A 21,714-nucleotide genomic window follows, 5' to 3' on the forward strand; every position below is an offset into this window, starting at 1 on the left:
TCATAACAATAAAAATGCTTTCAAATGAGCTGATGTAGGTAACAGCTCTTAGGCTTGCCAATAAAGTTAGGAATCCTTAACCTGTAATATAGCTGTCAATAAAGCTAGGGATCCTTAACCTTGTCCAAACCCAAACCCTGTGTAAAAAAAAAAAAAAAAAAAAAAAAAAAAAAAAAAAAAAAAAAAAAGAGAGAAAAGGAGAGAAAGAAAGAGAAAAAGAGAAAGAGAAAAGGATAGAGAGAAAGAGAAAAAAAAGAAAAAGAGAGAAAGAGAAAAGGAGAGAAAAAAAGAGAAAGAGAAAACGAAAGAGAATGAGAGAAAACGAAAGAGAAAGAGAGAAAGAAAAAGAGAAAAAGAAAAAAAAGAAAAAGAAAAAAAAGAAAAAAAGAGAAAGTGAGAAAAAGAGAAAGAGAGAAAGAAAGAGAAAGAGAGAGAAAGAGAGAAAGAGAAAGAGAAAGAGAGACAAAGAGAAAGAGAAAGAGAAAAAGAGAAAAAGAGAAAAAGAGAAAAAGAGAGAAAGAGAAAAAGAGAGAAAGAGAGAAAGAGAGAGAAAGAGAGAGAAAGAGAGAGAAAAAGAGAAAAAGAGAGAAAGAGAGAGAAAGAGAGAGAAAGAGAGAGAAAGAGAGAGAAAGAGAGAGAAAGAGACAGAAAGAGAGAGAAAGAGAGAGAAAGAGAGAGAAAGAGAGAAAGAGAGAGAAAGAGAGAGAAAGAGAAAAAGAGAAAAAGAGAAAAAGAGAAAAAGAGAAAAAGAGAGAAAAAGAGAGAAAAAGAGAGAAAAAGAGAGAAAAAGAGAGAAAGAGAGAGAAAGAGAGATGGTGATGGTAATGCTGGTGCAGTAGTAAGGATGAATAGGAGGGTGTTGGCACCTGGAGAAGAAGTTGATATCCTTGGGGTGAAATTTGACTCCAAACTAATAATGAAGAACCATGTTGTAAATCTTGCAAACAAGGCAGCCAGGAAGCTTACAGCACTTCGCCGTATCTCACATCTACTTGACAGTAGGGGTTGCAAGATTCTGTACGAGGCACAAGTACGCTCGCACCTTGAGTATGCTCCACTTTCTAGGTTTGCCTGCCCCCCCCCCCTCATCTGCGACTGCTTGACAGAGTAGAGAACAAAGCAAGACGTCTCATCTCTCGCCTGGACCCATCCTGGATAGATCTGTCATTTCAGCAGAGCCTTCAACATAGGAGGGATGTGGGTGGCCTTACTGTTATGTACAAGGCCAATATTGTTAAAGTACCACACTTGGATCCACTTCGAGGACAGCGTGAAACAAGCTTTTATGCCACAAGACGGGCAGAAAGCAGCAACTTCACTCTGGCTGTACCCTTCTCCAGAACTTCACTCCATCTGAGATCCTATATACCCAGGATGACTCGAGTATGGAACACACATTCGTACAGCATAATGATGTCAACGAGATAGTCAGTTGATCAAATGAAAATGCTGGCCCACAGATGGCTCCAACTTCATCCTGTTCCCTACTTGTATGTCTCATAACAATAAAAATGCTTTCAAATGAGCTGATGTAGGTAACAGCTCTTAGCTTGCCAATAAAGTTAGGAATCCTTAACCTGTAAATAGCTTGTCAATAAAGCTAGGGATCCTTAACCTAACCTTATCAAACCCTGTGTAAAAAAGAGAGAGAGGGGGAGAGAAAGGGGGAAAGAGAGAGAAAGAAAAAGAGAGAGAGAGAGAGAGAAAGAGAAGCTGAGGCTGAGTAAGAGGCGCCAATTCCCTGTGCAGTCAAAAATTCGTGTATAACTTCTGACTCCTCAAAACTTTACCAATTGATGGGAAGCCTTACTGATAATAAACAGTTGAGTAATGCATATTTTGTATATGTATTATATACTGTATTCTCACAATAAAGTAAGCTAGAGAAAAGAAAATGTTATTAAGAAAATCATAAGGAAGAGAAAATATATTTATAGTACTGTCCTGTATTTATCAATAGCATAAATTCATGTTGTCTGTTTATAAGATGAAGCATCTGTCTCTCAGTACCCACATCAGTACTGTCTTATACGATACAAAACACTGTATATGTTATAACTATTACAGTGGACCCCCGCATAACGATTACCTCCGAATGCGACCAATTATGTAAGTGTATTTATGTAAGTGCGTTTGTACGTGTATGTTTGGGGGTCTGAAATGGACTAATCTACTTCACAATATTTCTTATGGGAACAAATTCGGTCAGTACTGGGACCTGAACATACTTCTGGAGTGAAAAAATATCGTTAACCGGGGGTCCACTGTACTAACACTAGACATCAAAAATGAAAAGATAATGTGAAAAAGAAATTCATATTTATGATTTAAAATTGCATTTTTACATATGTTGACATTTCTCTCAACTGCAAATGGAACATATACGATCTGTAATTGCTTGTGTGCGTAAGTGTTCATAAATTTGAACTTTTTTTTTTTTAAATAGAACTGTGTATATTTTATGGTAGTAAATGATAAAATAGACTAGTATCTACATATATTTTAAGCATTCACAACAGCTAAATTTTTCTTAATTATTTCGGTTGCAAATCTCAAAAAAAATTTCCAATATACATGTATTTAGCGAAAAAATCTGCGTACAAGTGGACCAGCATACATGTAGTTCAAACCCATGTTGCTCAAGGGTCAACTGTATATGAATGATATTTACAAAAGCAAATCTATTAATACAAATCAAAACAAACCACAAACAGTAATCTTATCACCTGACATAACATTTCACGGATCTGCTTCTTCTTGGCATGTGATTTGTTGCTTTGTTTGTGTTCTTTCTCAGTGTTGTATGTCATGGAGGACAAAAGTATTTCTTCAGCAATTGGTTCATCTTCCTCAATCCAGAACTTTTCTTTCAACATCATATCTCTGCTTAAGTGTAAGTCTGTAAGAAAAAGAGTTACTGTAACATGAATTTGTTCTGATGTGCTTCAATAATTAAGAAGTACAGTATTTTGAACCTCTGAATAAAATTTCAGTAGTCAGACTAAGCATTGCTAGTATTCTTTAGTTTAGATCATATGTATGAAGATAATCTCTTCATGCCTCAACACTTAAACAGGAAGTCCCAACTTAAAAATGCATAGAATTTCTGAAGTTTCAAATTGCAAATAAGGTATTTATATAGAAAAAATACAGTACTGTACCACAAAAAATACTTATATTTCACACAAGTCAGTACTTTGGATTGGCAGTTGTAAAAAATGTAACTGGATCCAAAATGCAGTGTTCGTAAGTAAGGAAGTTTATAACTTGGGGGTGTTTGTAAGTCTGGGACCTTCTCTACCTGTAGAAAGCATTGTAATACTAACCAGGATGACTGAGGAGATCTCTTGCCATCTCTTTCCTCTTCATATACACACGATTTTGTTCTTGGTGTGGAATAAACCATAGTCTTGATGCTCGCTCTATCAGACTATGTACTTTCAAACTGTCACTGTTATGAATCCCAACTCCTCTGGTGGGGTTCCTCCAGTCAGGCACAGTCAGTTCTGTTTCCTGGTGATGATGCTTAAATGTTTGCTGATCAGTAAGCTTGTAGCTTCTATTGTGCAATCCTTGACTTACCACTCCATTATCAGAGATTTGTACATCATGAGAAGGGTGATACATTACACTTGAGAAAGTCGAGCCTGAGGCAGAGTTGTAATTCATACTGTGACTTTGACCAGTGTTGTAATCTTGACAATTAAGGAAAGGTACTCCTGGTCGAGGATCATTAAGCGGAGGTGCAGCAGGGGGAAACACTGGTGGATTGTTTGGAAAAAAAGAATGTGATGATTCCTCTGGACTATACCCATAAGACCCTTTACTCACATCTAATACAGTCGGATGATCTGAATGATGGGTTGTAGGAGTCAGTTGTGAGTTGAGTGCATATGTTGGTGGTGGAACTAAGGTTGGGGAGAAAGGATATGCAGGTGGTGACCTGACACTTTTCCTAGGATTTGGGTGCACAGCTGAAATGTCTTGTTCAAATTTTGTGCTATGGCATGATAAAGAATAATTTGTTGGTGCTATTTGATGGTATACTCCTGACGTGTTATGAGAAGTAGAACCATGAGGGCTAGAAGTTAGATTTGATACAGTGTTTTGTAAATGAGCTTCATATGATGGTGGACTTAAAGATTTTTCTAATGATATGAAAGATGAACTTATTTCCTCTGCAGAATATGAAGATGCTAAGGACATTCCTTTAATAGAACCATAATACTGTAAATAATTAGCATCACTAGACAGCTGAGAGTTATATGCATTATTATATGAGATACTGGCTGGGCTAACATGGTGATGTGGTGGTGAAACATTGGGAACTGAATATGGTAGAAGGTGGGATGACTGGGAGACATCTTTTCCCACAGCACTGGTAGATGATGCTCTGAGTGGAACTGGTGATGCATGAGAGGACTGACTGCAAGTATCTGCCTGTGGAAATTGACAATATGATGAAGCATGACCACTAGAAAAAGAAAGAGCCTGAGGAGATGGAGGATCAATATCATTAACATGATACTGTATTTGTAAAGAATATCCTTGAGGTTGAGGTGACTCACTGCAAGCCGTTATGTGCTCAGACTGCATGTGTGAATTTGAATGCCGAGACTGCATGAAGGAAGCAGACTGTGGTGAGTAACTGTATAAAGAGGGCTGAGGAGATCGAGCACAGGAAGCCAAGTGATGAGTGGGTATGTATGAGGTTGGTCGAGGGGACTGTCTGTCAGAAGCAGATTCACAGGACTGTTCATAGGAGTTTGAGTGAGGGAAATGTTCATAGCAGGTTTGCTGTGCAGACTTCGTGTATGAGACTGACTGAGTGGACAGCATATGTGAGGTGGGCATTAGAGACTGCGAATATGAAGGCCGCTGAGGTGACTGAACACACAAGGATGCCTGTGAGGACTGAGTGTATGGAGTTTCTTGAGAGGACTGTGTATGGGTGGCTGGCTGAGGAGACTGTGTACGAGTGGCTGGCTGAGAGGACTGTGTGTATAATGGTGACTGAGATGGCTGCATACATGAGGGGAGCTGAATAGAATGCATATGTGGGGACTGCATATGCAAGGTGGGTTTAGGAGATCCTGTGTGTGGACTCAACTGAGAGGGTGTGCAAGAAGTTAGTCGAAGAGGCTGTATACATGAAGCGGGTTGAGGAGAATGAGGGTGGTATGAGGGCGAGTGTGAAGACTGTGTGTGTGTTTCCTGAGATGATTGGTGCGAGTGAACATACGAGGTTGATGATGAAGAATTAATATGAGAGGATGAACATGAGTGTTTATGCAGAGACTTTTGTGGAGCTTTGTTACACTGGTTTGGCTGTGAAGAACGAGTATAAAATGATGTGTCGGGATGCGAGATGAACTGAGAAGGTAGTGTGGTATGGGAAGTAGAGGTTGACTGAGAGTTTTGGGTTAAGAATGGTGCTTCAACAGGTATAACATGTGAGGTCTTTGGTTGATGAGAATAAGACACTTGATGGCAAGACTGGCTACCAGCAGCAGCAGCACTTGCATCTGAAAATTCCGAGGAGAGAATAGGTGATGTTGCTGATACACGAGCACAATACTGTGACTGACAGACAGATGGATACATAAAGCCACTGGATGAAGGAGAATTTGGAAGACCAGATAATGTACCAACTGAAGACTTATCACTTAGGCAAGATGAATGACTGTGATTTTTCACACAATAGAAAGGCGAATCCAATGAACCCTCTACGTAAGAATTCACTGCAGAGAGAGGCGAAGTTATACGTGATGGGGAATCCTTTGAATGCAATTTTAAGTGAACAGGAGCTGTAGAATACACAGGTGAAACTGGAGAGCAGCAAGCATAATTTTCAGTTATTGCATTATCAATTAAAAGTTTTTGTGGCGAATCTAATTTGGATATTTTTGGAGGTGAAGTGTGAGAAGAATATATGTGTTGAACATTTAGAGTTGCACTCTGGGAGGACTTTGATAAGTTAGAGAGAGGTACTTGTATCTCATCTACATTATTAGTGGCACAGGTAGTATTTGTTAAGGATTTTTCAGGTGAAGGTATGTGACCAGGTATTGAAGGACATTCTGAAAGACTTTGCCGCCTCCTGAATTTTCGTTCACGAAGCTTTTCAGTAATTTCAGATAACTTCAGGGTTTCTGCCTTAGGGCAGTTAATTTCTTTTACAGTTTTACAAATTTTATACTCATGAGGCAAGTGAGCATGCTGTGAATTTAAGCAAGTTTCTTTCATATATGAATGTTGTGGATATGGTGGAGGAGGGGTTTGGGATGCACCTTGCTGAGGAGAAAGTTTAGCAGCTAAGTGTAAAGAGGAATTTCCCGAAGGCACTGGTGATTCAACTTGAGAAGACTCTGCTGATGTACATTTATGTACTACTATTGGTGAACTTGCACTAGGCTTGCATTTTGTATCTCTCTCCATTTTGTCTAATTTATCATGAGAATTTTCAGATACAAGGCTCAGTTGAGAATGACTTTTTTTATCTCTTGTAAATCTGATTCTGACTTGATCCTCCAAAACAGATTTGACTTTGCTTGTTATCTTTGTCTCATGTGATGGCTCAGATTCTTGCTGCACCTCAAAGGCTAAATTTTTGTGGTTTTCTTTTGCTATTATATTACCAGTTTTGTCCAGTCCCACATTTCTGGAATGATCCAAATTAGTTTTGACATCAGCAACAGTAGAGCTTTTTGGGGCTAATATGAATGATGAGACCATTAATGGCTTTAATGTGGGTATTGGAGCAGGTACAATAATTAATGTTTTCGTATCCCCTTGAGCAATTTTGGGCAGAACTGACTTCACAGAAGCTTCCTGATCACCCAACTTCCCTCCAGGTAAATCACAACTATTAGTTTGTTGCAGTCTCTGTGCCACCATTGCCTCTTTAACTTTAAATAATTTTGGATTGGATTTTCTTCCTTTAAAACACTTTCTTGACCTTTGCTGGTTTTCTAATTCCTGGAAAAAAAGAAATGAGTATCAGGCACATTATGAATGATGGTGAACGTGTTTTCTCCTTTGGGTCACCCTACACTGACGGCAGATGGCTGTGGAGTTAAAAAAAAAAAAAAAAAAAATTATTAGACATTACATCGACAGGAAATCACTAAACCCATTGGGATCATATATCACCTACTATATTATGTACAGCAGTTGAATAAAATATTTTAAAATTATTATACAAACTAAAATGCATGCTTCTTGAGGAAAACTTTCATGAATGGTGCCATAATAACTTCTGTGAAGAGGTCACTAAAGATTAAGTAGATAAGCATGGCTTAAAAGAATGCGAGGTTAAAGCCATCTTCTTGTTGACAATGAGTATGTACTGATGACACTGTGGGTATTCTGTTCTATACAATTGGTGGCGATACATACACTGTGTGCGATATAGGTCTCCATGAGCCACAACAACAGTTACAGGAAAATATAAAAAAATATACAAACCCCAGAAAAAGAAAAAGAAAACCAGAGCACGTAACAAATGCTGATGTCGTCGTTAGTGGGTCAACATCCTTCAACTTCATGCCTTCATATCATAGCAAGCACTGATGGGAAAAATCTAATTCATTACCACTGGAAAAATGTGCTCTTTTTTGAATTTGTTTTTTGAAAATCTCTATATCTCTATATTTTGGGGGGGTCCCGGCAGTGAAAGGTTAAGCAGCGGCAATATTTAAGGTAAATTCTTACTACTTTACACCACAGATGTTGTCCAGTCCATAGTTCAAGGTGATGCATGAAGGCAAAAGTTTGCAGTGTAAAAAAATGTTAAGTTTAGGTGATGACCATTCTCTCATACCTAGACCAAAATTTACCACTCACAGCTTATCTGAGCAAGCTGAGTTCATGACACAGATGTATGTGACAGACCATGGCATCCATAATGTAGTTCTACATAACAGTCAAGAGTTAATGAAAATAAGATACCTGGCATATTAAGCAAATTTCCTAAGTTTGCTTACAACAAATGAGTCATCTGTAGATATAAATCCAGATGTACTCATGTTAACCCTTTTGGGTCCTAGTTCCTAGGCCTTCTGTGTATTCCTATACTCTTGCACTACCATCCACAGGATGGACATGGGGTGCACAATGAACTAGCAGCTTCAGCAGCAAAATCTAAAATCTAATCTCTTCTGATGGAACAATTCCTTATAATCCAAACCATACCACGGGCGGGATTTGAACCCACGGTCAGTCTCAAAACTCCAGACTGCGGATTCAAATCCCGCCCGTGGTATGGTTTGTTTACAATCGTGTCATTACGATTTTGTGAGCCTTATAATCCATCTCATACAATATGGTATTTTGTACATTAATTTCCCTAAACATACTCTCAGCCATAGTTATAACACACATACAGTACTGCATCTTTATTGTGTTTACTCTAATTCAATCACTTTATTTTTATATAGCCGGACTTGAGTTCTGGAAATGGGAAGTACAATGCCTGCACTTTAAAGGAGGGGTTTGGGATATTGGCAGTTTGGTGGGATGTGTAATAGGACAGTATATATATATAATTGGGGCCCTGATATTGTAATTATTTCAGGTCACTTTTTATATTGTATCTTTACATATGCTTCTAAACTGTTGTATCTGGGTGCCTCTTCAAAAACAGTGATTATGTATGAGTAAGTTGAAAGTGTTGAATGCTGATGAAAGTATTTTCATCTTGGGGATTTTCTTTCTTTTTGGGTCACCCTGTCTAGGTGGGAGAAGGCCGACTTGTTGGAAAAAAAAAAATAGTATCTTCATTGTTATTTTTTTACCACAGCCATTTCCCACCAATACTTGTCATGCCATAAGTGCAAAAGCACTATAATTCAAATGACCTTCTGAACCACAACATTCTTACAAAACTTTCAAGTGGTCTTAAGTTACAAGGATAATATTTATGTCAAGTAAAAAACAAAACCAACAACAGTTGCACCATTCCTAAACTTACTGATTTTGGTAAGAAGTTCTTGGGTGCTAACAGAGGACATCTTGAATGGAGGCTTGTGGAGGTTCCCATCTTTGAACTTGACAATGGTAATATCACAGGAGTTGGCTGAGGCACACTTTGGGTAGAAAGAGTGATGGTTGGAGATGGAGATGGCAGTATGATGGAGGTGGGTTGAGGAGCTCCTGGGGGTCCAACACCAAAGTTTGTCGGAGCCATTGGTGTGGCAAAGATTATAGTTGTACCAGGAGAAGCTACAATGCTGCGAATTTGTGGAAAACCTACACCAGCCACCGAACTTTTAGGAAGAATCTGAAAAGTTTAAGATTAAATTCAGAAATGTAAATTTGGAAATATGATTAGACAATACTTGATTTAGCAGAATAATAAGTGGAAGCACCACTTGCTTTAGTGATGAATATGGAGAAAACATTTTTGCTAATTTTACTGTAAAAAACCTTAAGATGCCTATAACAATCGGTGCCATTTACCGGATACCCCACACAAACATCCCAAATTTCAGTGAGAAATTAAAGGCACTAATAACAAACAGACAAATGAATAAGCACCACCTTCTCTTAGCTGAAGACTTCAACATCAACCTTGGCCTACTAGATGATCAGCCTGTAACTGATTTCATCAACAATATGAACAACACACTTCTCATACCAACAATAACTAAACCAACCAGGCTCACTGAAGCAAGTGCAACCATAATAGACCACATATGGACCAATATACTAGCCCCCCTTAAATCAGAGATAATCACAGATAGCACTACAGACCACTACCCTACCTTCCTCTTGACAAACATTAGTAAACCACCACTTGAATACAACAAAGTTTCATTTAGACTCCATGATGAGGCCTCAATAAGGAAGTTCACAGCTGACCTAGAGACTGTTGACTGGCCTACAGAATTCTCCAAGGCCAATGGTATTGATGACTGGACAGACATTTTTCTTAACAAATTACTTAGACTATACAACAAACATTGTCCTATAAAAACGAAACAGATCACAAACAAACGGCTTGGTTGCCCATGGCTAACCAGCACCATTCTGAAATCCATTGATAAGAAACACTAATATGAAAAGCAATATAGACAGGGCTTAATACACAAAGATATTCTTAAACACTATTCATCAGTCCTCACCAAAGTAATAAAGAAAGCCAAACAACTATACTACTCCAGTAGATTCACTGACACTAGAGGAGATATAAAAAAGACCTGGAAAACACTCTCAGATTCTAGGGACCCACAAACTGAAAAAAAAAAGAATATTGTCCTAACTAAACCTAATGAAACACCACTGCAACCCACTGACACAGCTAACAAGATAAACGACTTCTTCTCAACCATAGGTTCTAATCTCGCCAATAAAATCCCACGTACCAATGCCCATGCCGGGGACTACCTAGATGGGAATTTCCCAAATTCCTTCTATCTTGCTCCAACTGAGCCCACGGAAGTCACCGAGATTATAAAGTCACTTAAAAATAACTCAGGGAATCTGTCTCATGTCCCACCATTATTGTACAAGAGAGCGGGCCATGTCCTCTCGCATACTATCTCATTACATACTTTTTAACAAGTCACTAGAAACTAGCACCTTCCTGAAACTACTCAAGATGGCAAGGGTTACACCAATACATAAAGGTGGTGACCCTACAGATTTAAACAACTATAGGCCAATATCAAACTTACCATTGCTATCCAAAATCTTTGAGAAACTCGTGCACAGGAGACTATATTCATTTATAATGGCACAAAACATACTCAACCCCTGCCAATTTGGATTCAGGAAAAATAAAAGCACTAACGATGCAATCATAAAAATGCTAGATCTGCTTTACACAGCATTGGAAAATAAGGAATATCCACTAGGAATTTTTATTGACCTAAGAAAAGCTTTTGACACAGTAGACCACGACATCCTACTCCACAAACTTGATCATTATGGTATAAGAGGCCATGCGCTTGCATATTTCAAATCTTACCTTACTAATAGGTATCAGTATGTCACCATTAAAGACACAGCATCAACAACACAGCCACTTGATACTGGAGTTCCGCAGGGAAGTGTCCTTGGTCCCCTGCTCTTCCTCATATACATCAATGATCTTCCAAATGTATCTCAACACCTGAACCCCATTCTCTCTGCTGACGACACGACTTATGTCATCTCTCACCCTAATCTTGCCACCCTCAACACAATTGTTAATGAGGAGCTGATCAAAATATCGACTTGGATGACAGCCAATAAACTTACGCTTAATGCTGACAAAACCTACTACATTATGTTTGGTAGCAGAGCAGGAGATGCGCAAATTAACATTAAGATCGACAACACTAATTGCCAGGCATAATGAGGGCAAATTCCTAGGCCTATACCTCGACAACAACCTGAACTTCAGCACCCATATCCAACACATAACCAAAAAAGTATCCAAAACGGTTGGGATCCTCTCCAAGATACGATACTACGTGTCGCAAACTGCCCTTCTCACACTATACCATTCACTTATATATCCATACCTCACCTATGCTATCTGTGCTTGGGGTTCAACTGCAGCAACACACCTAAAGCCAATAATAACCCAACAAAAAGCCGCAGTAAGAATAATCACTAAATCCCATCCCTGGCAACACACCCCCCCACTCTTCATAGATCTAAACTTACTCCCTGTTCAGTACATCCACACTTACTACTGTGCAATCTACATCTACAGGACCTTAAATTCCAATATTAACCTTGACCTAAAATGCTTTCTTGATAGTCGTGACAGAACCCACAGGCACAACAACAGACACAAACATCTCAATGACATTCCCCGTGTCCGACAAAACCTTTACAAAACTTCAATGTATGTCAAAGGCCCTAAAATCTGGAACACCCTATCTGAAAATTCTAAAACTGCAGACACATTCATCACCTTCAAAACTACCATCAGAAAACATCTTATCTCCCTGATACACCCTGTCAACTAATTCTACGAATACCACCTGGTGGTTCACACTTACACTCACTCACCCATTTGACCATAAACAGAAATATCAATCTCAATCTCAAAATAATGAATCTTAACTAGTCATAAGTTGGCCTGTGATACTCCAATACTGAAACTATGTTTTTCTTTTATTTTTTTATTATCACACTGGCCGATTCCCACCAAGGCAGGGTGGCCCGAAAAAGAAAAACTTTCACCATCATTCACTCCATCACTGTCTTGCCAGAAGGGTGCTTTACACTACAGTTTTTAAACTGCAACATTAACACCCCTCCTTCAGAGTGCAGGCACTGTACTTCCCATCTCCAGGACTCAAGTCCAGCCTGCCGGTTTCCCTGAATCCCTTCATAAATGTTACTTTGCTCACACTCCAACAGCACGTCAAGTATTAAAAACCATTCGTCTCCATTCACTCCTATCAAACACGCTCACGCATGCCCGCTGGAAGTCCAAGCCCCTCGCACACAAAACCTCCTTTACCCCTCCCTCCAACCTTTCCTAGGCCGACCCCTACCCCGCCTTCCTTCCACTACAGACTGATACACTCTTGAAGTCATTCTGTTTCGCTCCATTCTCTCTACATGTCCGAACCACCTCAACAACCCTTCCTCAGCCCTCTGGACAACAGTTTTGGTAATCCCGCACCTCCTCCTAACTTCCAAACTACGAATTCTCTGCATTATGTTCACACCACACATTGCCCTCAGACATGACATCTCAACTGCCTCCAGCCTTCTCCTCGCTGCAACATTCAACACCCATGCTTCACACCCATATAAGAGCGTTGGTAAAACTATACTCTCATACATTCCCCTCTTTGCCTCCAAGGACAAAGTTCTTTGTCTCCACAGACTCCTAAGTGCACCGCTCACCATTTTCCCCTCATCAATTCTATGTTTCACCTCATCTTTCATAGACCCATCGGCTGACAGGTCCACTCCCAAATATCTGAATACATTCACCTCCTCCATACTCTCTCCCTCCAATCTGATATCCAATCTTTCATCACCTAATCTTTTTGTTATCCTCATAACCTTACTCTTTCCTGTACTCACTTTTAATTTTCTTCTTTTGCATACCCTATCAAATTCATCCACCAACCTCTGCAACTTCTCTTCAGAATCTCCCAAGAGCACAGTGTCATCAGCAAAGAGCAACTGTGACAACTCCCACTTTATGTGTGATTCTTTATCTTTTAACTCCACACCTCTTGCCAAGACCCTCACATTTACTTATCTTACAACCCCATCTATAAATATATTAAACAACCACGGTGACATCACACATCCTTGTCTAAAGCCTACTTTTACTGGGAAATAATCTTCCTCTTTCCTACATACTCTAACTTGAGCCTCACTATCCTCGTAAAAACTCTGCACTGCTTTCAGTAACCTACCTCCTACACCATACACTTGCAACATCTGCCACATTGCCCCCCTATCCACCCTGTCATACGCCTTTTCCAAATCCATAAATGCCACAAACCTCTTTAGCCTTATCTAAATACTGTTCACTTATATGTTTCACTGTAAACACCTGGTCCACACACCCCCTACCTTTCCTAAAGCCTCCTTGTTCATCTGCTATCCTATTCTCCATCTTACTCTTAATTCTTTCAATAATAACTCTACCATACACTTTACCAGGTATACTCAACAGACTTATCCCCCTATAATTTTTGCACTCTCTTTTATCCCCTTTGCCTTTATACAAAGAAACTATGCATGTTCTCTGCCAATCCCTCTGTACCTTACCCTCTTCTATACATTTATTAAATAATTGCACCAACCACTCCAAAAACTATATCCCCACCTGCTTTTAACATTTCTGTCTTTATCCCATCAATCCCGGATGCCTTACCCCCTTTCATTTTACCTACTGCCTCATGAACTTCCCCCACACTCACAACTGGCTCTTCCTCACTCCTACAAGGTGTTATTCCTCCTTGCCCTATACACGAAATCACAGCTTCCCTATCTTCACCAACATTTAACAATTCCTCAAAATATTCCCTCCATCTTCCCAATACCTCTAACTCTCCATTTAATAACTCTCCTCTCCTATTTTTAACTGACAAATCCATTTGTTCTCTAGGCTTCCTTAACTTGTTAATCTCACTCCAAAACGTTTTCTTAATTTCAACAAAATTTGTTGATAACATCTCACCCACTCTCTCATTTGCTCTCTTTTTACATTGCTTCACCACTCTCTTAACCTCTCTCTTTTTCTCCATATACTCTTCCCTCCTTGCATCACTTCTATTTTGTAAAAACTTCTCATATACTAACTTTTTCTCCCTTACTGCTCTCTTTACATCATCATTCCACCAATCGCTCCTCTTCCCTCCCGCATCCACTTTCCTGTAACCACAAACTTCTGCTGAACACTAACACTACATTTTTAAACCTACCCCATACCTCTTCGACCCCATTGCCTATGCTCTCATTAACCCATCTATCCTCCAATAGCTGTTTATATCTTACCCTAACTGCCTCCTCATTTAGTTTATAAACCTTCACCTCTCTCTTCCCTGATGCTTCTATTCTCCTTGTATCCCATCTACCTTTTACTCTCAGTGTAGCTACAACTAAAAAGTAATCTGATATATCTGTGGCCCCTCTATAAACATGTACATCCTGAAGTCTACTCAACAGTCTTTTATCTACCAATACATAATCCAACAAACTACTGTCATTTCACCCTACATCATATCTTGTATACTTATTTATCCTCTTTTTCTTGAAATATGTATTACCTATAACTAAACCCCTTTCTATACAAAGTTCAATCAAAGGGCTCCCATTATCATTTACACCTGGTACCCCAAACTTACCTACCACACCCTCTCTAAAAGTTTCTCCTACTTTAGCATTCAGGTCCCCTACCACAATTACTCTCACTTGGTTCAAAGGTTCCTATACATTCACTTAACATCTCCCAACATCTCTCTCTCTCCTTTACATTCCTCTCTTCTCCAGGTGCGGAATGTAGAGGAGAACATAAGATCATTAAAAAATAACAATAAAATGCACTAAAGTACCTTACAGTATACATAATACAGTACACAATTTACAGATACATGAGGGCCCTGCTAATACAGCAGGTTAGGTTCTTGGCTACTGCTGTAAAGTGAAAAATGCTGTCAAGTGAATCAGCCTTTTTTGCACTTTCAAATGCATATAAAAGCCTGATAATATGTTTACACTCATACATTAGACATAAAAAATGTATATACCATACACACATTACTTACCTTAACCCCTAAATGGTCCAAACGTATATATACGTCCTTACCCCATAGCGCCCCAAAAGTACATAGTACACGTTTTAATTTTCCAGTCTCGAAATTTGGCACGATTGCACTGAGATGCCTGGTCAGCATAGAATGGGTCTTAACACTCGGTGTGCACCATATTAAAAAAATCTGGGACCACTTAGTACCTTGTGCTTTTTTTTTCTTATAAAAAATTTTTTTTTTTTTTTTCAAAATATTCGGGGCGCTGCGCAAGTGAACATATATACATACACGTTTGGACCGTTTAATGGTTAAAATACTTTCGTCCTTACTTGATAGTGAGTGGGTGAATATTGTAGAAAGTCTAAATAAATGGAAAATGAGCATACGTAATTGAAAGCCGCTCTAATAGCGAAATGCTGTAAAATGAAGTGCTGTAAAGTGGAGCCTGCCTGTATACAACAATAAACAGTAAAAATGAACAAATTAAAAGTAAAATTTCCTACAGTGAATTTTGCCCATAATAACAATAGTCTGACATACTGAGGGTTTACTGTAGTATTTCCAATTAACCCAACAGATTTTGTCCTGTATATCAGTTGTCCATTCAACAAAGATCTGTTACATAAAGATTTTATTTAGGTGTACTACTGTAATTCTTAAAGTACTGTAATCCTTAAAGGAGAGTAATTAAAAAATCTGATAATAACGTACAGAAAACTGGTATTCATTATTACACTGTAATCTCTACTTGGCAAATATTTATTTATTTTTATCTAAATTTTATATTCATTACTCAAGTTTGTTCTTGCTCATATTTACACATACATACGTGCACACACACACAAATACACATGCATGCACATATGCACACACTCATTATACTGTCTAATTACAGTAAACCCTCAATATAACATACTTTTAAAATACAGTACATAGAAAACATTCTCTATATAAATGGTACTTTTAACCATTTTAGTTTCAATATTTATTGCAATATGACAATGAAGTGTGTGGACAACATTATATTAGATATACAGCGAAGTACTTGTGCGATTTTTCTGTATAATGTATTCAGATTTAATAGACTTTTATAATCCCCTACTGGCCCATTTTATCTAGAGTTTATTGTATCAGATCTATTAAACAAGTATGACAAATTCACAGAAATTAGTCAAGCATTTATTTAGATTTTTAAAAACCTTCATTAGAATTCCTCACAAGAGAGTGATCTGCCAACTACAAAACATAGGAGGGATAAAAAGCTGTAAATTTAATAAGATGTCATTGATGAGTGCAAATCTGACAAACCCAGGAATGAGAAATACGTATCCACTTAAGAAAAGGGACCACTAAGAAGAGATCTGCTACACAAGAAAACAGAAAAATGAGCCTCAAGAAGATGCTCCCTTTCCAGCTGAACTTTTTCATATACAACATGACCCACGTATCTGTGGGTCCGGTATCCATGGTTTCATTATTACACGGTTCACTATGACTGGAAAATAGCCCTTAATTTTGCTATTAATGGCCTCAAAGTGCAAAAGTAGTGATGGCAGAAGTTCTTCAAAGCATAAGAGAAGCTGTGAAGTGCTTCTCACCAGTGAAAAAGTGATAATTCTCCACTAATTATGTGCAATTTATCAGTTAAACTTTATAACAGGTAAGTATAGGACATATATAGGGTTCGCTGCTCTCCGAGATTTCGGTATCCGTGGCAGGTCCCTGAAACGTATCCTCACGGATACGGGCATCCCACTGTATACACTCTCATAAGAAAATGTTTTGCTAGCAGAGGCAACAGCAGTACAGTAGCAGAAATTAAGAAATAGATACTGCTTGTTTTAATCAAAAGCTCTTGACTCCTGACCCCTCAAAGGAGGTTCTTTGATGCTGGTGAGGGGTGCCTGATCCCAGGTATCTAACTTGTCCTCCTCTTCCTTGGCTTGAAATTGACCGCCTCTCCATTCTCCCATGATCCCTACTGGTCTTGTGCTTTCCCTAAATATAATAATAATCTGCATGACAAATATGGGTTTAGTGCTTTTATTTTAATAAAGTATCTTTCTTCATAACATTTTACAGTATTTAAAAAACGAAGCCTTATTACTTAAAAATAAAATAATCATTATATTTAATCGCTTCTTCAATTTAATATTAAACTTAGCATTCAAATAATCGAACTTCAACATTACATTTATAAATGTCAAGTAGATTTAACTTCTAGATTTCATCTGCCAGAAAGCCTCTTCATAACCTGCCCCTTTCCAAAATGTATAAACAAATATCACCTAATTTTGTGACTGTACTTTGTGAGAAATAAAATTTACCTTCTATATGATTTGCTTTCTAAGCACCTATACTAGTGCTGCATTATAGGCAAGAGTAAAGTTAGTCAAAGCATGCACATGCATCAAAATTTCTTTGCCATCAGATCTTACCGGTTTCATTTTTCGTTTCTTTGATGTGGGTTACACAAACATGTATAGTAAGATTCACTGGAAAGACAATAAAATATATATTAGCCATAATTCATAAATCATTTAGACAAAAATCATTTTCAACATAAAAGTGGTCGACTAAAGGAATTCTATTCCCATCATGTCAAAAACAAGTTTATACACTTGCTAGCTATTCATCATCAATTAAATGAAAAATCTGAGAGAAATATCCAAGAGCAAGAGTGTACACCTCACCTAACCGTTTATACTATACTGCAGTCAAGTTACATGACGGTAACCCGTTACATACCCATTTTATACACATACAATGAGAGATAACATGTTCTGAATGAATTTTCATATAAGAATTACAGGTTTCAAATATCTTTTTCCTATTTGACATAAATGTCACAGTGCTTGATAACATTTTTGTTTACCTAATGACTTTGAAGGAAACTAAGTGATGGATATAAACAAAATATTATGCTTTCTTATCTTAAAGGTCCAGGAGCCCTAAGCTGAACAACATTTAGGGGGACTTTGCTGCTGTCAGCTGCTGCACTAGTGGGAATTAAATTTTAATATTAGAAACAGATGTATGATTGATTACATGACTGGCCCACTGCTAACATAATAATATCATCTTTATTTACTACGTGTACATGGTATACAGGCCTAGCCGACACAAGTGACATACTACCATACAGAGAGCCTCTTGTTATGCTGAGCATTTTGGGCAAATTAGGCCAGTTTTGTCCCAGGATGCAACCCACAGCAGTCGACTAACACCCAGATACCCATTTTGAACTGATGGGTGAAAAGAGACAGGGACAGCAGGTGTCTTATGGAAACACGTCCCTAATGCTTTCCAGCCAGTACATGGCACACAAGGCTCATGGAGCATCATCACTGGAGCCTAGGCTCTGGACAGTACATGGCACACAAGGCTCACTGGAACATCATCACTGGAGCCTAGGTTATGGACAGTACATGGCACACAAGGCTCACTGGAACATCATTACTGGAGAATAGGTTATAGACAGTACATGGCACACAAGGCTCACTGGAACATCATCACTGGAGCCTAGGCTCTGGACAGTACATGGCACACAAGGCTCACTGGAACATCATCACTGGATCCTAGGCCCTGGACAGTACATGGCACACAAGGCTCACTGGAACATCATCACTGGAGCCTAGGCTCTGGACAGTACATGGCATACAAGGCTCACTGGAACATCACTGGAGCCTAGTCTCTGGACAGTACATGGCACACAAGCCTCACTGGAATATCATCACTGGAGCCTAGGTTATGGACAGTACATGGCACACAACGCTCACTGGAACATCATCACTGGAGCCTAGGTTATGGACAGTACATGACACACAAGGCTCACTGGAACATCATCACTGGAGCCTAGGCTCTGGACAGTACATGGCACACTAGGCTCACTGGAACATCATCACTGGAGCCTAGGCTCTGGACGGTACATGGCACACAAGGCTCACTGGAGCATCATCACTGGAGCCTAGGCTCTGGACAGTACATGGCACACAAGGCTCACTGAAACATCATCACTGGAGCCTAGGCTCTGGACAGTACATGGCACACTAGGCTCACTGGAGCATCATCAATGGAGCCTAGGCTCTGGACAGTACATGGCACACAAGGCTCACTGGAACATCATCACTGGAGCCTAGGCTCTGGACAGTACATGGCACACAAGGCTCACTGGAGCATCATCACTGGAGCCTAGGCTCTGGACAGTACATGGCACACAAGGCTCACTGGAACATCATCACTGGAGCCTAGGTTATGGACAGTACATGACACACAAGGCTCACTGGAGCATCACTGGAGCCTAGGCTCTGGACAGTACATGGCACACAAGGCTCACTGGAACATCATCACTGGAGCCTAGGTTATGGACAGTACATGGCACACAAGGCTCACTGGAGCATCACTGGAGCCTAGGCTCTGGACAGTACATGGCACACAAGGCTCACTGGAACATCATCACTGGAGCCTAGGCTCTGGACAGTACATGGCACACAAGGCTCACTGGAACATCATCACTGGAGCCTAGGTTATGGACAGTACATGGCACACAAGGCTCACTGGAACATCATCACTGGAGCCTAGGTTATGGACAGTACATGGCACACAAGGCTCACTGGAGCATCACTGGAGCCTAGGCTCTGGACAGTACATGGCACACAAGGCTCACTGGAACATCATCACTGGAGCCTAGGTTATGGACAGTACATGGCACACAAGGCTCACTGGAACATCATCACTGGAGCCTAGGCTCTGGACAGTACATGGCACACAAGGCTCACTGGAACATCATCACTGGAGCCTAGGTTATGGACAGTACATGGCACACAAGGCTCACTGGAACATCATCACTGGAGCCTAGGTTATGGACAGTACATGGCACACAACGCTCACTGGAACATCATCACTGGAGCCTAGGCTCTGGACAGTACATGGCACACAAGGCTCACTGGAACATCATCACTGGAGCCTAGGTTATGGACAGTACATGGCACACAAGGCTCACTGGAACATCATCACTGGAGCCTAGGCTCTGGACAGTACATGGCACACAAGGCTCACTGGAACATCATCACTGGAGCCTAGGCTCTGGACAGTACATGGCACACAAGGCTCACTGGAACATCATCACTGGAGCCTAGGTTATGGACAGTACATGGCACACAAGGCTCACTGGAACATCATCACTGGAGCCTAGGTTATGGACAGTACATGACACACAAGGCTCACTGGAACATCACTGGAGCCTAGGTTATGGACAGTACATGACACACAAGGCTCACTGGAACATCATCACTGGAGCCTAGGTTATGGACAGTACATGACACACAAGGCTCACTGGAACATCATCACTGGAGCCTAGGTTATGGACAGTACATGGCACACAAGGCTCACTGGAACATCATCACTGGAGCCTAGGTTATGGACAGTACATGGCACACAAGGCTCACTGGAACATCATCACTGGAGCCTAGGTTATGGACAGTACATGACACACAAGGCTCACTGGAACATCATCACTGGAGCCTAGGTTATGGACAGTACATGGCACACAAGGCTCACTGGAACATCATCACTGGAGCCTAGGCTCTGGACAGTACATGACACACAAGGCTCACTGGAACATCATCACTGGAGCCTAGGTTATGGACAGTACATGGCACACAAGGCTCACTGGAACATCATCACTGGAGCCTAGGTTATGGACAGTACATGACACACAAGGCTCACTGGAACATCATCACTGGAGCCTAGGTTATGGACAGTACATGACACACAAGGCTCACTGGAACATCATCACTGGAGCCTAGGTTATGGACAGTACATGGCACACAAGGCTCACTGGAACATCATCACTGGAGCCTAGGTTATGGACAGTACATGGCACACAAGGCTCACTGGAACATCATCACTGGAGCCTAGGTTATGGACAGTACATGACACACAAGGCTCACTGGAACATCATCACTGGAGCCTAGGTTATGGACAGTACATGGCACACAAGGCTCACTGGAACATCATCACTGGAGCCTAGGCTCTGGACAGTACATGACACACAAGGCTCACTGGAACATCATCACTGGAGCCTAGGTTATGGACAGTACATGGCACACAAGGCTCACTGGAACATCATCACTGGAGCCTAGGTTATGGACAGTACATGACACACAAGGCTCACTGGAACATCATCACTGGAGCCTAGGTTATGGACAGTACATGACACACAAGGCTCACTGGAACATCATCACTGGAGCCTAGGCTCTGGACGACCGCCGATGTAAACATTGATCGCGTTTGTTGATGTCCTAATTTTAGTTACCTTATTCTACTAAGTTTAATTAAGGCACAAATACCTCTTAACTTCAGGTGTTTATTTCAAGTAGTATATTTTTAATATACAAAGAAGCTACAGATAACGTTATTCCAAACACTGTATAATTTTTTCTTAAGATTAATTGAGACTTAAATACTATATTTATATATATATATCCCATTTTTT

At 39.9% G+C, this 21,714-nt stretch overlaps 1 protein-coding gene across 4 annotated transcripts in view; it reads right to left on the reverse strand.

Moving 5' to 3' along the window:
- LOC128688380 (uncharacterized) overlaps positions 1–21,515 on the reverse strand; it is a 31,128-nt gene extending 9,613 nt beyond the window's left edge. The window contains exons 1-5 of one of the 4 annotated variants that reach the window (XM_053776217.2): positions 21,450–21,515; positions 17,657–17,713; positions 8,972–9,280; positions 3,327–6,978; positions 2,727–2,899 (exon numbers count right to left, since the gene is read on the reverse strand). In XM_053776217.2, coding sequence (XP_053632192.1) covers positions 2,727–2,899; positions 3,327–6,978; positions 8,972–9,280; positions 17,657–17,665 — 4,143 coding nt within the window. In that variant the 5' untranslated portion in view covers positions 17,666–17,713; positions 21,450–21,515. Of the gene's footprint in view, positions 1–2,726; positions 2,900–3,326; positions 6,979–8,971; positions 9,281–17,656; positions 17,714–18,608; positions 18,672–18,720; positions 18,757–18,997; positions 19,073–21,449 lie in introns of those variants that run through there. The other 3 variants (XM_070086773.1, XM_053776216.2, XM_053776215.2) reach the window with 3 other exon arrangements.
- Between the last annotated feature and the right edge of the window lie 199 nt (positions 21,516–21,714).

Source organism: Cherax quadricarinatus, chromosome 19, assembly GCF_038502225.1.
Source record: "Cherax quadricarinatus isolate ZL_2023a chromosome 19, ASM3850222v1, whole genome shotgun sequence".
Taxonomy (NCBI): Eukaryota; Metazoa; Arthropoda; class Malacostraca; order Decapoda; family Parastacidae; genus Cherax; species Cherax quadricarinatus.